At 44.7% G+C, this 15,485-nt stretch overlaps 1 protein-coding gene across 1 annotated transcript in view; it reads left to right on the plus strand.

Annotated features, from left to right (window-relative positions):
- Positions 1 to 15,485, plus strand: part of LOC120933443 (complement C3-like) — a 176,472-nt gene that overhangs the window by 103,540 nt on the left and 57,447 nt on the right. Inside the window, exons 20-23 of the mRNA XM_040346661.1 lie at positions 173 to 312; positions 4,134 to 4,346; positions 7,205 to 7,271; positions 14,695 to 14,784. Coding sequence (XP_040202595.1) covers positions 173 to 312; positions 4,134 to 4,346; positions 7,205 to 7,271; positions 14,695 to 14,784 — 510 coding nt within the window. The remainder of the gene's footprint in view (positions 1 to 172; positions 313 to 4,133; positions 4,347 to 7,204; positions 7,272 to 14,694; positions 14,785 to 15,485) is intronic.

Below are 15,485 nucleotides of genomic sequence, written 5' to 3' on the forward strand. Positions count from 1 at the left end.
TTTTTAATGTGCTGTGGGTTACATTGTAATAGCTCTGCCTTTGGCCTATAATGATGGTTTCCATCTTTCTACAGACATTAAATGATAACAAAATACCTAATAAATGGTAAAAAATTATTTGGCGGATGTCCTTCACCCATTTGTACATTGTCTCATCATCATCTCTTCATAGGTATTTGTGTCGCTAAACCCTTTGAAATGCTCGTGAGGAAAAGTTTCTTTATCGACCTGCGTCTCCCATATTCGGTTGTGCGCAACGAGCAAGTGGAGATCCGGGCCATCCTGTACAGTTATATAGACCATGAAATCGAGGTACTGGAATGGAATGTGTAAAGCTCTATTGTTTCTACGTTATATGAAAAAGATTAGCACTTGCACATCGGCACATTCAAAGGGGTTGTAAAGGTACAATTTTTTTTCCCTAAATACCGTATTTATTGGGGTATAGAGCGCTCCCGCGTATAGCGCGCACCCCTAAAGTTGCCCCGAAATTCCTGTGGAAAAAAGATTTTTGTACTTACAGTTTTGGTGTCTTGCGCGGCGTCCATCGACGGCCTCGTCGGGCCCGGCGTTCGTCTGCAGCTTCGGGTGTCCTCTTCGTCGGGTCCGGCGTCCTTCTGCGGCGTCCTCCCCGCTCGTTTCCCGCTTTCCCGCGCCGAGCTTGAATACTGCGCCGGCATATACCGAGCGCAGTACAGTCGGGCAGGCTCGGCTACTCTCGCGCTCACGTCCTGTACGTCCAGGACGTGAGCGCGAGAGGAGCCGAGACTGCCCGACTATACACCAGTGTACTGCGCTCGGTATATGCCGGCGCAGTTTTCAAACTCGGCGCGTGAAAGCGGGTATCGGCATATATCGCGCACCCACGATTTTGCCCTGATTTTCAGGGCAAAAAAGTGCGCGGTATACGCCGATAAATACGGTAGCTTCCTTTACCTTAGTGCAGTCCTCCGTCACTTACCTCATCCTTCCATTTTGCTTTTAAATGTCCTTATTTCTTCTGAGAAATCCTCACTTCCTGTTCTTCTGTCTGTAACTCCACACAGTAATGCAAGGCTTTCTCCCTGGTGTGGAGTGTCGTGCTCGCCCCCTCCCTTGGACTACAGGAGAGTCAGGACGCCCACTAACACACAGCTCCTTTCTCTATCTGCAACGTAGAGAGCGTCCTGACTCTCCTGTAGTCCAAGGGAGGGGGCGAGCGCGACACTCCACTCCATTTCGTTTTTCTGCGTTATTACTAGTCTCCTGGAAAGCATGACACTGTGCTCCCAGGAGACATAACGAAAGACTCCCAGCAAACACTCGGGCACTCACAAAGCGAAGCGACACGCCCACTCCCGCGGGAGGGAGACCAGGAAGTGGCTGCATAGAACGATAGATTAAAGGTATTTCAATGTTTTAAAAAAATTTAGATAGCGGAAATGTTTATCTACATAAAAAGATCTTCTGGATATGCTATACTTCATATTTAGGGTGAACCTCCGATTTAAGTGCAAACCAGGGGCCAGATTCACAGACCTTTACCCTGGCGCAGCGTATCAGAGATACGCTACGCCGCCATATCTTACCTGGCAGAATTTCGAATCCAGGAAGATTTTGCGCCGTAAGTTACGGTGGCGTAGTGTATTTCTCGGCGCGTATTTCAAATTGGGCGGGTAGGGGCGTGATTCATTTAAATGAAGCACGTCCCCGCGCCGTTTGAAATGCGCATACTCCGTTTCAAAATTTCCCGCCGTGCTTTGCGCGAAATGACGTCGCACCGACGTAATTTTTTGAACGTAGACGTAAGTTAAGTCCTTTCCTATTCACAGACGACTTACGCAAAAAAAAAAAATCGAAATTCGACGCAAGAACGACGGCCATACTTTAACATGGCAAGTCTATCTATACACCACGAAATAGCAGCTTTAACTTTACGCCGGGAAAAGCCGGCTAGCGACGACGTAAGAGAATGCGACGGCCGCGCGTACCTTCGTGGATCGCCGGAAAAGGCTAATTAGCATACCCGACGTGGAAAACGACGTGAACTCCACCCAGCGGGCGCCAAAGTATTGCACCTACGATCCGAAGGCGTACGAAGCTGTACGCCTGTCGGATCGAAGCCAGAAGCCGTCGTATCTTGGTTTGAGGATTCAAACTAAAGATACGATGCGGCAAATTTGAAAGTACGCCTGTGTATCAGTAGATACGCCGGCGTACTTGTACTGTGAATCTGGCCCCAGGTTTTCTTTATTGTGTGCAAAAAGGAATTTTTATGCAATCCTTAGACAAAAAAAAGTAACAAAACAAAAAAAAAAATACGAAAAACAATACGAAAATCAACACGTTACGAATCACCATACAGTTATAGAATATCCCAGAAATATAACTGTGCGGTTAATTTTATTCTGAATTTAAATTTGGATACATTTTTTGTTATTCGGAAATTCGAGTATATCTGAATTTCCAAATTACAATAGTTAAGGAAAACCCCCCCAAAAAATTTATAAAAATTTTGGACGAAATTCGAATAGTCTTCGAATCAAATTTAAGACAAAATTTGAATCAAATTCAAATTTTCAAAATTAAAATAGAATTGAAAATAAAATAATACAATTAAAAAGAGGAGGCTTAACAAGAGGAATACGACATTTGAAGCCCATGTCCAGGATCCGTCTGTGTGTGGTGCTCTTGATGCACTGACTCCAGCCTCAGTCCACTCCTTGTGAAAGTCCCCAACACTTTTAAATGGCCTTTTCCTGACAATCCTCTCCAGGCTGCGGTCATCCCTGCTGCTTGCGCACCTTTTTCTTCCGCACTTTTCCCTTTCACATAACTTTCTATTAATGTGCTTTGATACAGCACTTTGGGAACATCCAACTTCTTTTGCAATTACCTTTTGAGGTTTTCCCTCCTTTATGGAGGGTGTCAATGATGGTTTTCTGCATAACTGTCAGGTCAGCAGTCTTTCCCATGATTGTGATTCCTACTGAACCAGACTGAGAGACCATTTAAAGGCTCAGGGAACCCTTTGCCGGTGTTATGGCTTAATTATCTGATTAGAGTGGGACACTTTGAGCCTAGAATATTACACCTTTTCCCAATATTCTAATTTTCTGAGATTGTGGATTTGGGGTTTTCATGAGCTGTTAGCCATAATCATCACAATTATGAAAAATCACGGCTTGAACTATCTTGTTTTGCATGTAATGGGCCAGATTCTCAAAAGAGATACGCCGGCGTATCGCCTGATACGCCGTCGTATCTCTGAGTCTGCCCGTCGTATCTATGCGCCTGATTCATAGAATCAGTTACGCATAGATAGGCATTAGATCCGACAGGCGTAAGGCTCTTACGCTGTCGGATCTTAAATGCAATTTTTTTTTCGCCGCTAGGTGTCGCCGACGTCGTTTTCCCGATCGAGTATGCAAATTAGCAAAATATGCGAATTCCTGAACGTACGCCCGACCGAAGCAGTGAAGTTACGACGTTTACGTAAGATTTGCGACGTGTAAAGTTGCCCCTGGGTATATGAGGCGCAGTCAATGTTAAGTATGGCCGTCGTTCCCACGCCGAAATTTGAAAATTTACGTTGTTTGCGTAAGTCGTCCGTGAATGGCGCTGGACACCATTTACGTTAACGTCGAAACCAATGACGTCCTTGCGACGTCATTTACCGCAATGCACGTCGGGAAATTTTAGGGACGGCGAATGCACAGTATGTTCGGCGCGAGAACGCGCCTAATTTAAATGATCCACGCCCCCTAGCCGGATCATTTGAATTAGGCGGGCTTGCGCCGGAGGATTTACGTTACGCCGCCGCAACTTTACAGGCAAGTGCTTTGTGAATCAAGCACTTGCCCGTAAAACTTGCGGCGGCGTAACGTAAATGTTATACGTTACGCCGCCGCGATTATACGTGAATCTGGCCTCTTGAGTCGATCTCATATATTAGTTTCACCTTTTAAGTTGCATTAGTGAAATAAATAAACTTTGCACGACATTCCAATTTTTCATGTTTGCCCTGTAATTGTAGGCTTTGTGATAACTGAATTCTAATTTCTGCCAGGCTTCTATTTCTCTCTATGACCCAATAGGGAAGATTTTCCAGCACTTTCTAGCTCTGAAATGTACTATTCATCTGTCTTTTGTAGGCTGTAGTGGATCTGATCTACAATGAGAAGATGTGCAGCGCAGCAACTCGAGAAGGCAATTTCCGCCAGGTGGTCAAAATAGAACCTAGAGGGACTCTGATCCTCCCGTTTGTCATTGTTCCTCTAGTGACTGAAGATATGAACATAGAAATCAAAGCTTCAGTCAAAGATCATTTCTACACCGATGGAGTGATCAAGCAACTGAAGGTCGTGGTGAGTGTAGCAAATGATAAGGGCAAATCATTTCTGCTCAATTATGGGTGACCATTGACTTCAGGAAAGAGGCGAAGAGAAATTCCCTCTAACGGGAATCCAAAACCAATAATAATCCTCAAGATTAAGAGGAGTTGTAGAATGAGGACTGATTTCATAAGCAACCACACTTTATAAATTTGTTTTTAAATTTAAGCCTTTGTTTAATGACTAGTGTTGAGCAGAATACGCCATATTCGATTTCGCGATATATCTCGAATATATAGTCGAATATTCGAGATATATTCGCTAAATTCGAATATTCGTGATATTTTATCGAAATGAAATGATTGCGAATTTTCGCTATTGCGAATGCGAAAATAATTGCGAAATTTCGATAACTGCGGTAGGAGCACTCTGATTGGCTCAGAATATTCGTGATATTTTACAATACAAAATAATTGCGAATATTCGGCAAATGCGGAAGGAGCACTCTGATTGGCTCAGAATATTCTTGATATTTTACAATACAAAATAATTGCGAATATTCGGCAAATGCGGAAGGAGCACTCTGATTGGCTCAGAATATTCTTGATATTTTACAATACAAAATAATTGCGAATATTCGGCAAATGCAGAAGGAGCACTCTGATTGGCTCAGAATATTCTTGATATTTTACAATAGAAAATAAAAAGTGTTTTGCATTGGTGGTGATTCTTTACTCTATCCATCTGTCACAGCCGTTTGTCAATCAAACACCTTGAAGATTGAACACGTTCATGCTGCATGCTTTGGACTTTTTTTCACTTCACATATCAAAGACATTTTTATGAAAGATTATTTTTCTATTATTGGGACTATATTTCTTTATATATTTGTTTCACTGTGTATTTCACAAGTTATTTGCGCTTGCTTATTTTATAATTTGCCCACATGTCTTGTCACTAGACATATTTTTTATTCTTGTAGAGCGACTCCATTTTCTGTCTTGTATTAATTTATGTTGTATAACATTTTTGAGTTGCTGCTGTATTCTCCCCTTTTTTTAAGGTATGCGCAATTTTTTCCTTCTTACAAAAAAAAATAATATCAAACATACAAATATTCATAACAGAAACATAAACAAAGCCCCCCCCCCTTTTGCATCAGAGACAATCAGAGTTCTCCTACCACAGTTATCGAAAATTCGCAATCATTTTCGCATTCGCATTAGCGAAAATTCGCAATTTTTTTTTTTATATTCGGCAACATAAAAGGATCGCCTCAGCTTAGCTACTCGGCCCAGGGTCTCTAATCATACCAGCAATGCTTTTAGACGTCGATAGGATGTGATCTGTTTTAAAAATAAAATTGAAAAAATTTGAATATTCGGAATAGCGAATATTCACCGCGAAATTCGAAATATATCGCGAATACTCGAATATGCCATATTCGAGCCGAATATTCGCAATACGAATATTCGTGAGCAACACTATTAATGCCTACAGAAAACTCTTTCGGGTGAAGGTCAGTTTTAATACCCCGGTCTACTGTCCTTTAGCCCTGGTTCACACTGGGTACGATTTGGAACGATTTGAGATGCGATTTGACATGTCATTTTACCGCGATTTTGAATTCGCAGCAGTGTGAACCTAGGCTCTATCACCAAGGCCCAAATTCACAAAGACTTACGACGACGTATCTCCAGATATGCCGTCGTAAGTCCGAATGGCCGCCGTTGTTTCTATGCGCCTGATTCATAGAATCAGTTACGCATAGATTTGGCCAAGATACGAGTGGCGTAAGTCTCCTACGCCGTCGTATCTTGGGTTGCAATAATTACGCTGGCCGCTAGGTGGCGCTTCCTTAATTTCCGCGTTGAATATGTAAATGAGCAAGATACGCCGATTCACGAACGTACGTACGCCCGTCGCAATTAGTTACGCCGTTTATTTGAGGCCGTGTACACACGGGCAAACATGTACGATGAAACCAGTCCGCCGGACCGTTTTCACCGTACATGTCTGCCCGGGGATTTCTGTACGATGGCTGTACTAACCATCGTACAGAAATCCGCGCGTAAACAATACGCGGGGCGTGTCCGCGGTGTCGCCGCGACGATGACGCGGCGACGTGGGCGGGCCTGCCAGTTAAATGCTTCCACGCATGCGTCTAAGTCATTCGACGCATGCGAGGGATGGCGGGCGCTCGGAAATGTACGGTAGGTCTGTACAGACGACCGAACATGTCCGAGCGGGCAGGATTCCAGCGGACTGTTTTAAAACAAGTCCAGGAATATTTGTCCGCTGGGAAAAGGCCCGGCGGGCAAATCTTTGCTGGAATTCTGTCCGCTCGGTCCTACACACGACCGAACATGTCTGCTGAAACTGGCCCGCGGACCAGTTTCAGCAGACATGTTTGGTCGTGTGTACGGGGCCTGAGACATACGCCAGCGTAAGGATAAAGCTGGTCTCTAGGTGGCACAGCCCATGCAAAGTATCTTTTTACGTCATTTGCGTAAGTCGTACGCGAATAGGGCTGTGCGTAAATTACGTTCACGTCACAGGCATTGAGCCGACGTATCTTTGGGCGTAAATACGACGTGATACTGAGCATGCGCGCACATGCGCCGTTCATTCGGCCATGCATCTACATGGGGTCAAGCCTCATTTAAATACAACACGCCCCCTACCAGCCTACTTTGAATTACGCACGCTTACGCCGGCCCATTTACGCTACGTCACCGTAACTTAGGAGGCAAGTGCTTTGTTAATACAGCACTTGCCTCTCTAAGTTGCGGCGGCGTAGCATAAATACGGTACGCTACGCCCGTGCAACGTAGATCGGCCGTACGTGAATCTAGGCCCAATTGTTTATGTTCTTTTTTTTTTGCTTTCAGCCTGAAGGAGTAAAAGTTCTAAAAAGTATTCAAAGTGTCATCCTGGATCCCCAACGCTCAGAAGGCAGTGAGTTATCAATATTGGCCTTTCTTTCTTTTCCCAAGAGATAAAACGCTTAACGCATTTGCCATTGTTGTCTCGTGTTTTTGTCGGAAGGCTTCTTACATCAGAAATAGGCTCACATCAGATAAATGGATGTCCTTGGAGTTTGAATCAGTACTGAGAACATAGCAAAGGCAGTAGGGGAAAGGTTGAATATATAAAGGAGCCAGTTGGCTATGGTAAAGGAAAGGGGGGAATATACAGTTCATCTGGAAAGTTTTCATAGCGCTTCACTTTTTCCACATTTTGTTATGTTACAGCCTTATTCCAAAATAGATTAAATTCATTATATTCCTCAAAATTCTACAAACAATTCCCCATAATTGCAACGTAAAAGAAGTTTGTTTGGAATTTTTGCAAATTTTGGGATGGATTTGAAAAGCAATATCATGAATATAAGCCCCGACTGTAGGTGATAGCCACTTGGCCTGCTTGCAGCATTCTCTTTCTATGTGATATATCAGTCATGTAAAGTCTCGTACACACGATAGGTTAACCAGAGGACAACGGTCTGAAGGACCGTTGTCATAGGTTAACCGATGAAGCTGACTGATGGTCCGTCACGCCTACACATCATAGGTTAAATAACCGAACGTGTCAGAACGCGGTGACGTAAAACACAACGACGTGCTGAAAAAAACGAAGTTCAATGCTTCCAAGCATGCGTCGACTTGATTCTGAGCATGCGTGGGTTTTTAACCGATGGTCGTGCCTACTAACAATCGGTTTTGACCTATTGGTTACCAATCCATAGGTTAATTTTAAAGCAAGTTTGCTTTTTTTTAACCTATGGATAAATAACCTATGGGGCCCACACACGATCGGTTTTGACCGATGAAAACGGTCCTTCAGACCGTTGTCCTCTGGTTAACCTATTGTGTGTACGAGGCCTAAGTGTTACGATGTTCTTATTACCAATGAAAAATATTTCTCTTTCGTTCATAGACGGACACAGCCTTCATTGACATTAGGGTTATATCCGCTTCCACTGGGAGACTCTCCAGGTAGGAAGAAGCATAACCCTAATGTCAATGAAGGCTGTGTCCGTCTATGAACTCAGAGAAATGGATTTTACGGTGAGTACAAAAATCCTATTTTCTCTTCCGTTCATAGACGGACACAGCCTTCATTGACATTAGGGTTATATCTGCTTCCACTAGGAGACTCTCCTGGTAGGAAGAAGCATAACCCTAATGTCAATGAAGGCTGTGTCCGTCTATGAACTCAGAGAAATGGATTTTACGCTGAGTACAAAAATCCTATTTTCTCTTCCGTTCATAGACGGACACAGCCTTCATTGACATTAGGGTTATATCTGCTTCCACTAGGAGACTCTCCTGGTAGGAAGAAGCATAACCCTAATGTCAATGAAGGCTGTGTCCGTCTATGAACTCAGAGAAATGGATTTTACGGTGAGTACAAAAATCCTATTTTCTCTTCCGTTCATAGACGGACACAGCCTTCATTGACATTAGGATTATGCTTCTTCCTACCAGGAGAGTCTCCTAGTGGAAGAGGATATAACCCTAATGTCAATGAAGGCTGTGTCCGTCTATGAACTCAGAGAAATGGATTTTACGGTGAGTACAAAAATCCTATTTTTCAACCCTAAAAAGCAAATGTCAATCTTTATTACAAATGGGTTATCAAAATTACACCAAAGCATAGAAAATTGTGACATAATAGTACAACACATTGCATAGTCAGGAAAACTCTTATGCCCTGTACACACGATCGGTTCGTCTGATGAAAACGGACCGATGGATTTTTTCATCAGATATCCGATGAAGCTGACTTTCATCAGTCTTGCCTACACACCATCGGTTAAAAATCCGATCGTGTCCAACGCGGTGACGTAAAACACTACGACGTGCTGAGAAAAATTAAGTTCAATGCTTCCGAGCATGCGTCGACTTGATTCTGAGCATGCGTGGATTTTTGACCGATGGATTTCCCCACAGACGATCGTTTTTTTCTATCGGTTTTTTAACCGTAAGAAAAGTTTGAAACAGGTTCTATTTTTTTTCACCGTTGGGAAAAAAAACGATGGGGCCCACACACGATCGGTTCATCCGATGAAAACGGTCCGTTTTCATCAGACGAACCGATCGTTTGTACGCGGCATTGTCCAGGATATACCAAAGAAAACTTCCAAGGCTTGGTCAATCAAGGTATGATTATTAGGACAAGTCCCAAAGTGGCGGGGGGTTGCATTTGTTTCCAGGCTGAATAAATTTCCTGTAAGTACAGAAAAATTCCTCTGTCAAATATTTCACAAGCCGCGCTCCAGGTGAGATCAGGCTCCACAATGAAATCTCAAGTGCTGGCTTGGCTCGTCACCCTCGAAGCAGTCAGTGTACCAGCAAGAGGAATGCAGCACACCGAGATGCAAGATAATATTCTTCCTTTATTAAAATGGCTGGCAGGCTATGGTGACGTGTTTTGCGCTAGGCAAAGCGTTTTCTCAAACAATCTTTGAGAAAGTACTGTGCCTGTGCATATTATTGTGCATCTCATTGTGCAACATTCCTGTTGCTGGTACAATTGTTTACGGAAAAATTCTCGTTGACCAGAAATGTAGCATCTTTGGGCCAGATTCACAAAAGAGATACGACGGCGTATCTCCTGATACGCCGTCGTATCTCTGTGATCCGCCCGTCCTAACTATGCGGCTGATTCATAGAATCAGTTACGCATAGCTAGCCCTAAGATCCGACAGGTGTAATTGACTTACACCGTCGGATCTTAGGATGCAATTCTATGCCGGCCGCTAGGTGGCGAGGCCATTGCGGTCGGCGTAGAATATGCAAATGACTAGTTACGGCGATCCACGACGTCCGCGTTACCCGTCGCTCTAACTTTACGTTGTTTCCGTCGAGATACGCAGCGTAAAATTAGGGCTGAGCCCTAGGTGTTCTAAGCCATGTTAAGCATGGCCGTCGTTCCCGCGTCGAAATTTAAAAAATCACGTCGTTTGCGTAAGTCGTCCGTGAATGGCGCTGGACGCCATTTACGTTAACGTCTAAACAAATGAAGTCCGTGCGACGTCATTTAGCGCAATGCACGTCAGGTAATTTTCCCGACGGAGCATGCGCAGTACGTTCGGCGCGGGAACGCGCCTAATTTAAATGGTGCCCGCCCCATTTGAATTAGGCGGGCTTGCGCCGAGCGGATTTACGTTACACCGCCGCAAGTTTACAGGTAAGAGCTTTGTGAATCAGGCACTTACGCTGTAAACCTGCGGCTGTGTAACGTAAATGGGATACGTTACGCTGCCGTGGAGCAACGTAAATGTATCTGAATCTGGCCCTTTGTAATTTTCTTTGCATGAAACTAATATTTCAAGCAATGTAATCCGATTTCCTGGCTATTTTTTTTTTTGTTTTTACTACAAACCATCACCCTAAGTTATGGGGATGAGGAGAGAGGGAGGCGTTTTAAAATCTAAATAATAAGAGGAACCTAGGGCTGACAACAATTCTCCTCCATAGATACAGAACAATGAGTATTGTCACCCTAGGATAGGAGGTGCATTACTGCCAGGATTGTCAGGTGTAATTAAATAAAAATTAAAAAAAGGAAAATAAGGACCGGTAAAGCTGCAATATTTAAAAATTTGGATTTTAGATTTAGATCTGCTTCATGTTTGGAAACTTAGCTCATACAAGTTGAAAAATGTTGGGCCAGATTCACATACAATTGCGTTACGCTGTGGCGGCGTAACGTATCCCATTTACGTTACACCGCCGCAAGTTTACAGCGTAAGTGCTTGATTCACAAAGCACTTACTTGTAAACTTGCGGCGGCGTAGCGTAAATCCGCCCGACGCAAGCCCGCCTAATTCAAATGGGGCGGGGACCATTTAAATTAGGCGCGTTCCCGCACCGAACGTACTGCGCATGCTCCGTCCCTAAAATTTTCTGACGTGCATTGCGCTAAATGACGTCGCAAGGACGTCATTGGTTTCGATGTTAACGTAAATGGTGTCCAGCGCCATTCACGGACGACTTACGCAAACGACGTGAAATTTAAATATTCGACGCGGGACCGACGGCCATACTTAACATTGGTTAGACCACCTAGAGGGCATGCTTAGTTTTACGCGACACATCTCTACGGAAACAACGTAAATTTAGATCGACGGGCAAAGCGGACGTTCGTGAATCGGCGTAACTAGTCATTTGCATATTCTATGCCGACCGCAATGGAATCGCCACCTAGCGGCCGGCCTAGAATTGCAGCCTAAGATCCGACGGTGTAACACAATTACACCTGTCGGATCTTAGGGCTATCTATGCGTAACCTGATTCTATGAATCAGCCGCATAGATACGACAATCGTATCTCAGAGATATGACGGCGTATCAGGAGATACGCCGTCGTATCTCTTTTGTGAATCTGGCCCGTTATGTCTTAAGCCTTGTACACACGATAGGTTAACCAGAGGACAACGGTCTGATGGACCGTTGTCATAGGTTAACCGATGAAGCTGACTGATGGTCCGTCACGCCTACACACCATAGGTTAAATAACCGATCGTGTCAGAACGCGGTGACGTAAAACACAACGACGTGCTGAAAAAAACGAAGTTCAATGCTTCCAAGCATGCGTCGACTTGATTCTAAGCATGCGTGGGTTTTTAACCGATGGTCGTGCCTACTAACGATCGGTTTTGACCTATCGGCTAGGAATCCATCGGTTAATTTTAAAGCAAGTTTTTTTTTTTTTTTAACCTATGGATAAATAACCTATGGCGCCCAAACACGATCGGTTTTGACCGATGAAAACGGTCCGTTGTCCTCTGGTTAACCGATCGTGTGTGCGAGGCTTTAAAGGCTTTATAAGATAAGGGGAAATAAAATAAAAGTGTGGCGCTGATGTTCAATATTAAAATGAACCAAAATTGAATATTGTGTAGTAAACAATGAAACTTGAATAACGCATAGTCAGGGGGGTGGGCAGCTAGTGTGCTGCCCGCCTTGACCTATTGAACAAAGGATACACTGGATTGCATACTATTTGCCATACCATACGGGAGAGTATACTCAACCTGATCCTCGTCTAACCATTTTAGGGGTTACCATTGCAGAGAGCCATTTGAGGGACCATGGTAACATCTGGCTCCTAGCCAGAGGACGTTTATATGGATGCCTGCAATTTTTGCTCGTGCTGTCTATTTTCTCCACTGCATGAAGAAGTCAAGAGGAACGGGGTTTTCTCTATGGTTTCCTGGGTCACTGGGGAAGCTATCCTATTGGAAGCTGGCACCCCAGTGATAGCGGTAGAGAAGGGTTCTGTATGAGGAGGGGAAGCGTAGGGTTGCGTAGGCCGCATACTGCCCCTTTCAACAGATGCTCTCAGTTCAGCTGGTACCCGCTCTGTTCATGTGCTGGAAACTATGGGCCAAATTCAGGTGGGACTTACTCCAACGTATCTTCTTATACGCCGCGTAAGTCCACGGATGAGCCGTCGTATCTATGCGCCGTATTCTTGAAACCAGATACGCCTGAATTCTGGCTCCATCCGACCGACGTAAGTCTCCTACGCCGTCGTATCTCGGGTGCATATTTACGCTGGCCGCTAGGGGCGCTTCCATTGATTTACGCGTCGAATATGTAAATGACCTAAATACGCCGATTCACGAACGTACTTGCGCCCGTCGCAGTACGCTACGCCGTTTAAGTAAGGCGTACGTCCGGCGTATAGTTATCAGGGCTGTGGAGTCGGAGGAAATTTTGGGTATCTGGAGTCGGAGTCAGAGGAAATTTTGGGTACCTGGAGTCGGAATCGGAGTCTGCAAGCAATGCACCGACCCCAACTCCGACTCCTACTAAATTTAGATTGTCGGAACATTTAGGAGTCGAAACATTTATCTACCGACTCCACAGCCCTGATAGTTATCCCTCATAAAGCAGGGGTAAGTCATGTTAGGGTATGGACGTCGGAACAGCGTCGTATTTTACGTCGTTTACGTAAGTCGTACGTGAATGGGGCTGGACGTAGGTTACGTTCACGTCGTACGCATTGAGCCGTCGTATCTTAGGGAGGATATGCAACGTGATTCTGAGCATGCGCGCGCATGCGCCATTCGTACAGCTACGCATTTACATGGGGTCACGACTCATTTTAATACAACACGCCCACTACCTGCCTACTTTGAATTAGGCGGGCTTACGCCGGCCTATTTACGTTACGCTGGCGTATATATGGGAGCAAGTGCTTTATGAATACTCAGCTTGCCTCTCAATGTTACGTCGGCTCAAAGATGCGCCAATGTACCTGAATCTGGCCCTATGAGTGCACCCGGCTGGATAGTCTTTCCACCAGGTTTTATATTGCACCTGACAGTGTGAATTATTGTCTTCGCACCATGCTGCACCCCACCTCTATCAGTGATACAACATGGCATGAAAGAAATTTTTCCCAAAGGGTAGAGAAAAGCCATCTTTAACAGATGTTATTGAAACAGGTGTCCAGCAAAAGTGTAATGTTTGTCACTTCCGTCCTAGCAAAAATAGGCAAAAAAGACAGATAGTTATAGTAATTCTCTCCAGTGGGCATACAGACAGACCGGTGTTCTTCATTTTCATGCACCAAGGGGCAGATCCACGTACAGCGGCGCATTTATCCGCCGGGCGTAGCGTATCTAAGATACACTACGCCGCCGTACCGTACTTTTTTTTTTCAAATCCACAAAGAACGCGCGCCGTAAGTTACGGCGGCGTAGTGTATCTTTGGCGGCGTAATGGCGCGGCATTCAAATCTCTGTGATGGGGGCGTGTTTTATGTAAATATGTCATGACCCGACGTAAACAAATTTTTTTTTTAACTGCGCATGCGCCATCCATGGGGGTATCCCAGTGCGCATGCTTGAAATTAACCCGGAACAACCCAATGCTCACGACGGGGACGTCATTCTACGCAAATCCCTATTCGCGAACGACTTACGCAAACGACGTAAAAAATTCAAAATGCGAGGCGGGAACGACGGCCATACTTAACATTGAGTACGCCTCATAACAGTAGCTTTAACTATACGCCGGAAAAAGACGAACGCAAAATTGCAGCTTAGATCCGACGGCGTACTAAGACGTACGCCTGTCGGATCGAGCCGAGATTGAGTTTTATCTTGTTTTGAAGATACAAAACAAAGATACGACGCGCAAAATTTTAAATTACGCGGCGTATCAAGAGATACGCCGGCGTAATACTTTTGTGGATCTGCCCCCAAATCTTTTAGGATCTACCTGATTATAGGCAGCCTACAGGTTTTCAAAACCTTTCTTGACATCTCTCAATCTTCACTCCCTGTCCCTTATATCTATTATACCTGTTTAGCCATCTATTCACAACCAATCACTGTCTTCCCTCTCTGTAAACCCTTGCAGCACCCGGAGTCCAGGTCATCACCATTAATACTTTTCCACCAACTGATATTGTTCCGAACTCTGAAGCCCAGACCTACGTTAGTGTAAAAGGTAAGTGGTTTAATTCTGACATTGAAGGTTTGTGATGAGGCGCTCGCTCATTGTGGATTGCCAGATTTTATATGTAGCACTATTTTTCTCTCTTTCTGAAGCTACTGAGGTATGATGGTGTCACCTGTATAGTATTTAGGAGCAGAGTCTTCATAATCTATGTGATCAGGACAGGATCTTTAACCACTTAAGGACCCCTTCACGCCGATATACATCGGCAGAATGGCACGGCTGGGCACATCAACGTACGCCGCGGGCACGTGCACGTGACATGGTCCGAAGCTCCGCGGCCGCGGGACTCGCGGACCCGATCGTCACTGGAGTCCCGCGATCGGTCCCCGGAGCTGAAGAACGGGGAGAGCTGTGTGTAAAAACAGCTTCCCCGTTCTTCACTGTGGCGCCATCATCGATCGTGTGTTCCCTTATATAGGGAATCACAATCGATGACGTCACACCTACAGCCACACCCCCCTACAGTTAGAAACACAGATGAGATCATACATAACCCCATCAGCGCCCCCTTGTGGTTAACTCCCAAACGGCAATTGTCATTTTCACAGTAAACAACGCATTTTAAATGCATTTTTTGCTGTGAAAATGACAATGGTCCCAAAATGTGTCAGAATTGTCCGAAGTGTCACCCATAATGTCGCAGTCACGAAAAAAATCGCTGATCGCCGCCATTAGTAGTAAAAAAAAAA

The sequence above is a fragment of the Rana temporaria genome, chromosome 3 (genome assembly GCF_905171775.1).
Source record: "Rana temporaria chromosome 3, aRanTem1.1, whole genome shotgun sequence".
Classification (NCBI taxonomy): Eukaryota; Metazoa; Chordata; class Amphibia; order Anura; family Ranidae; genus Rana; species Rana temporaria.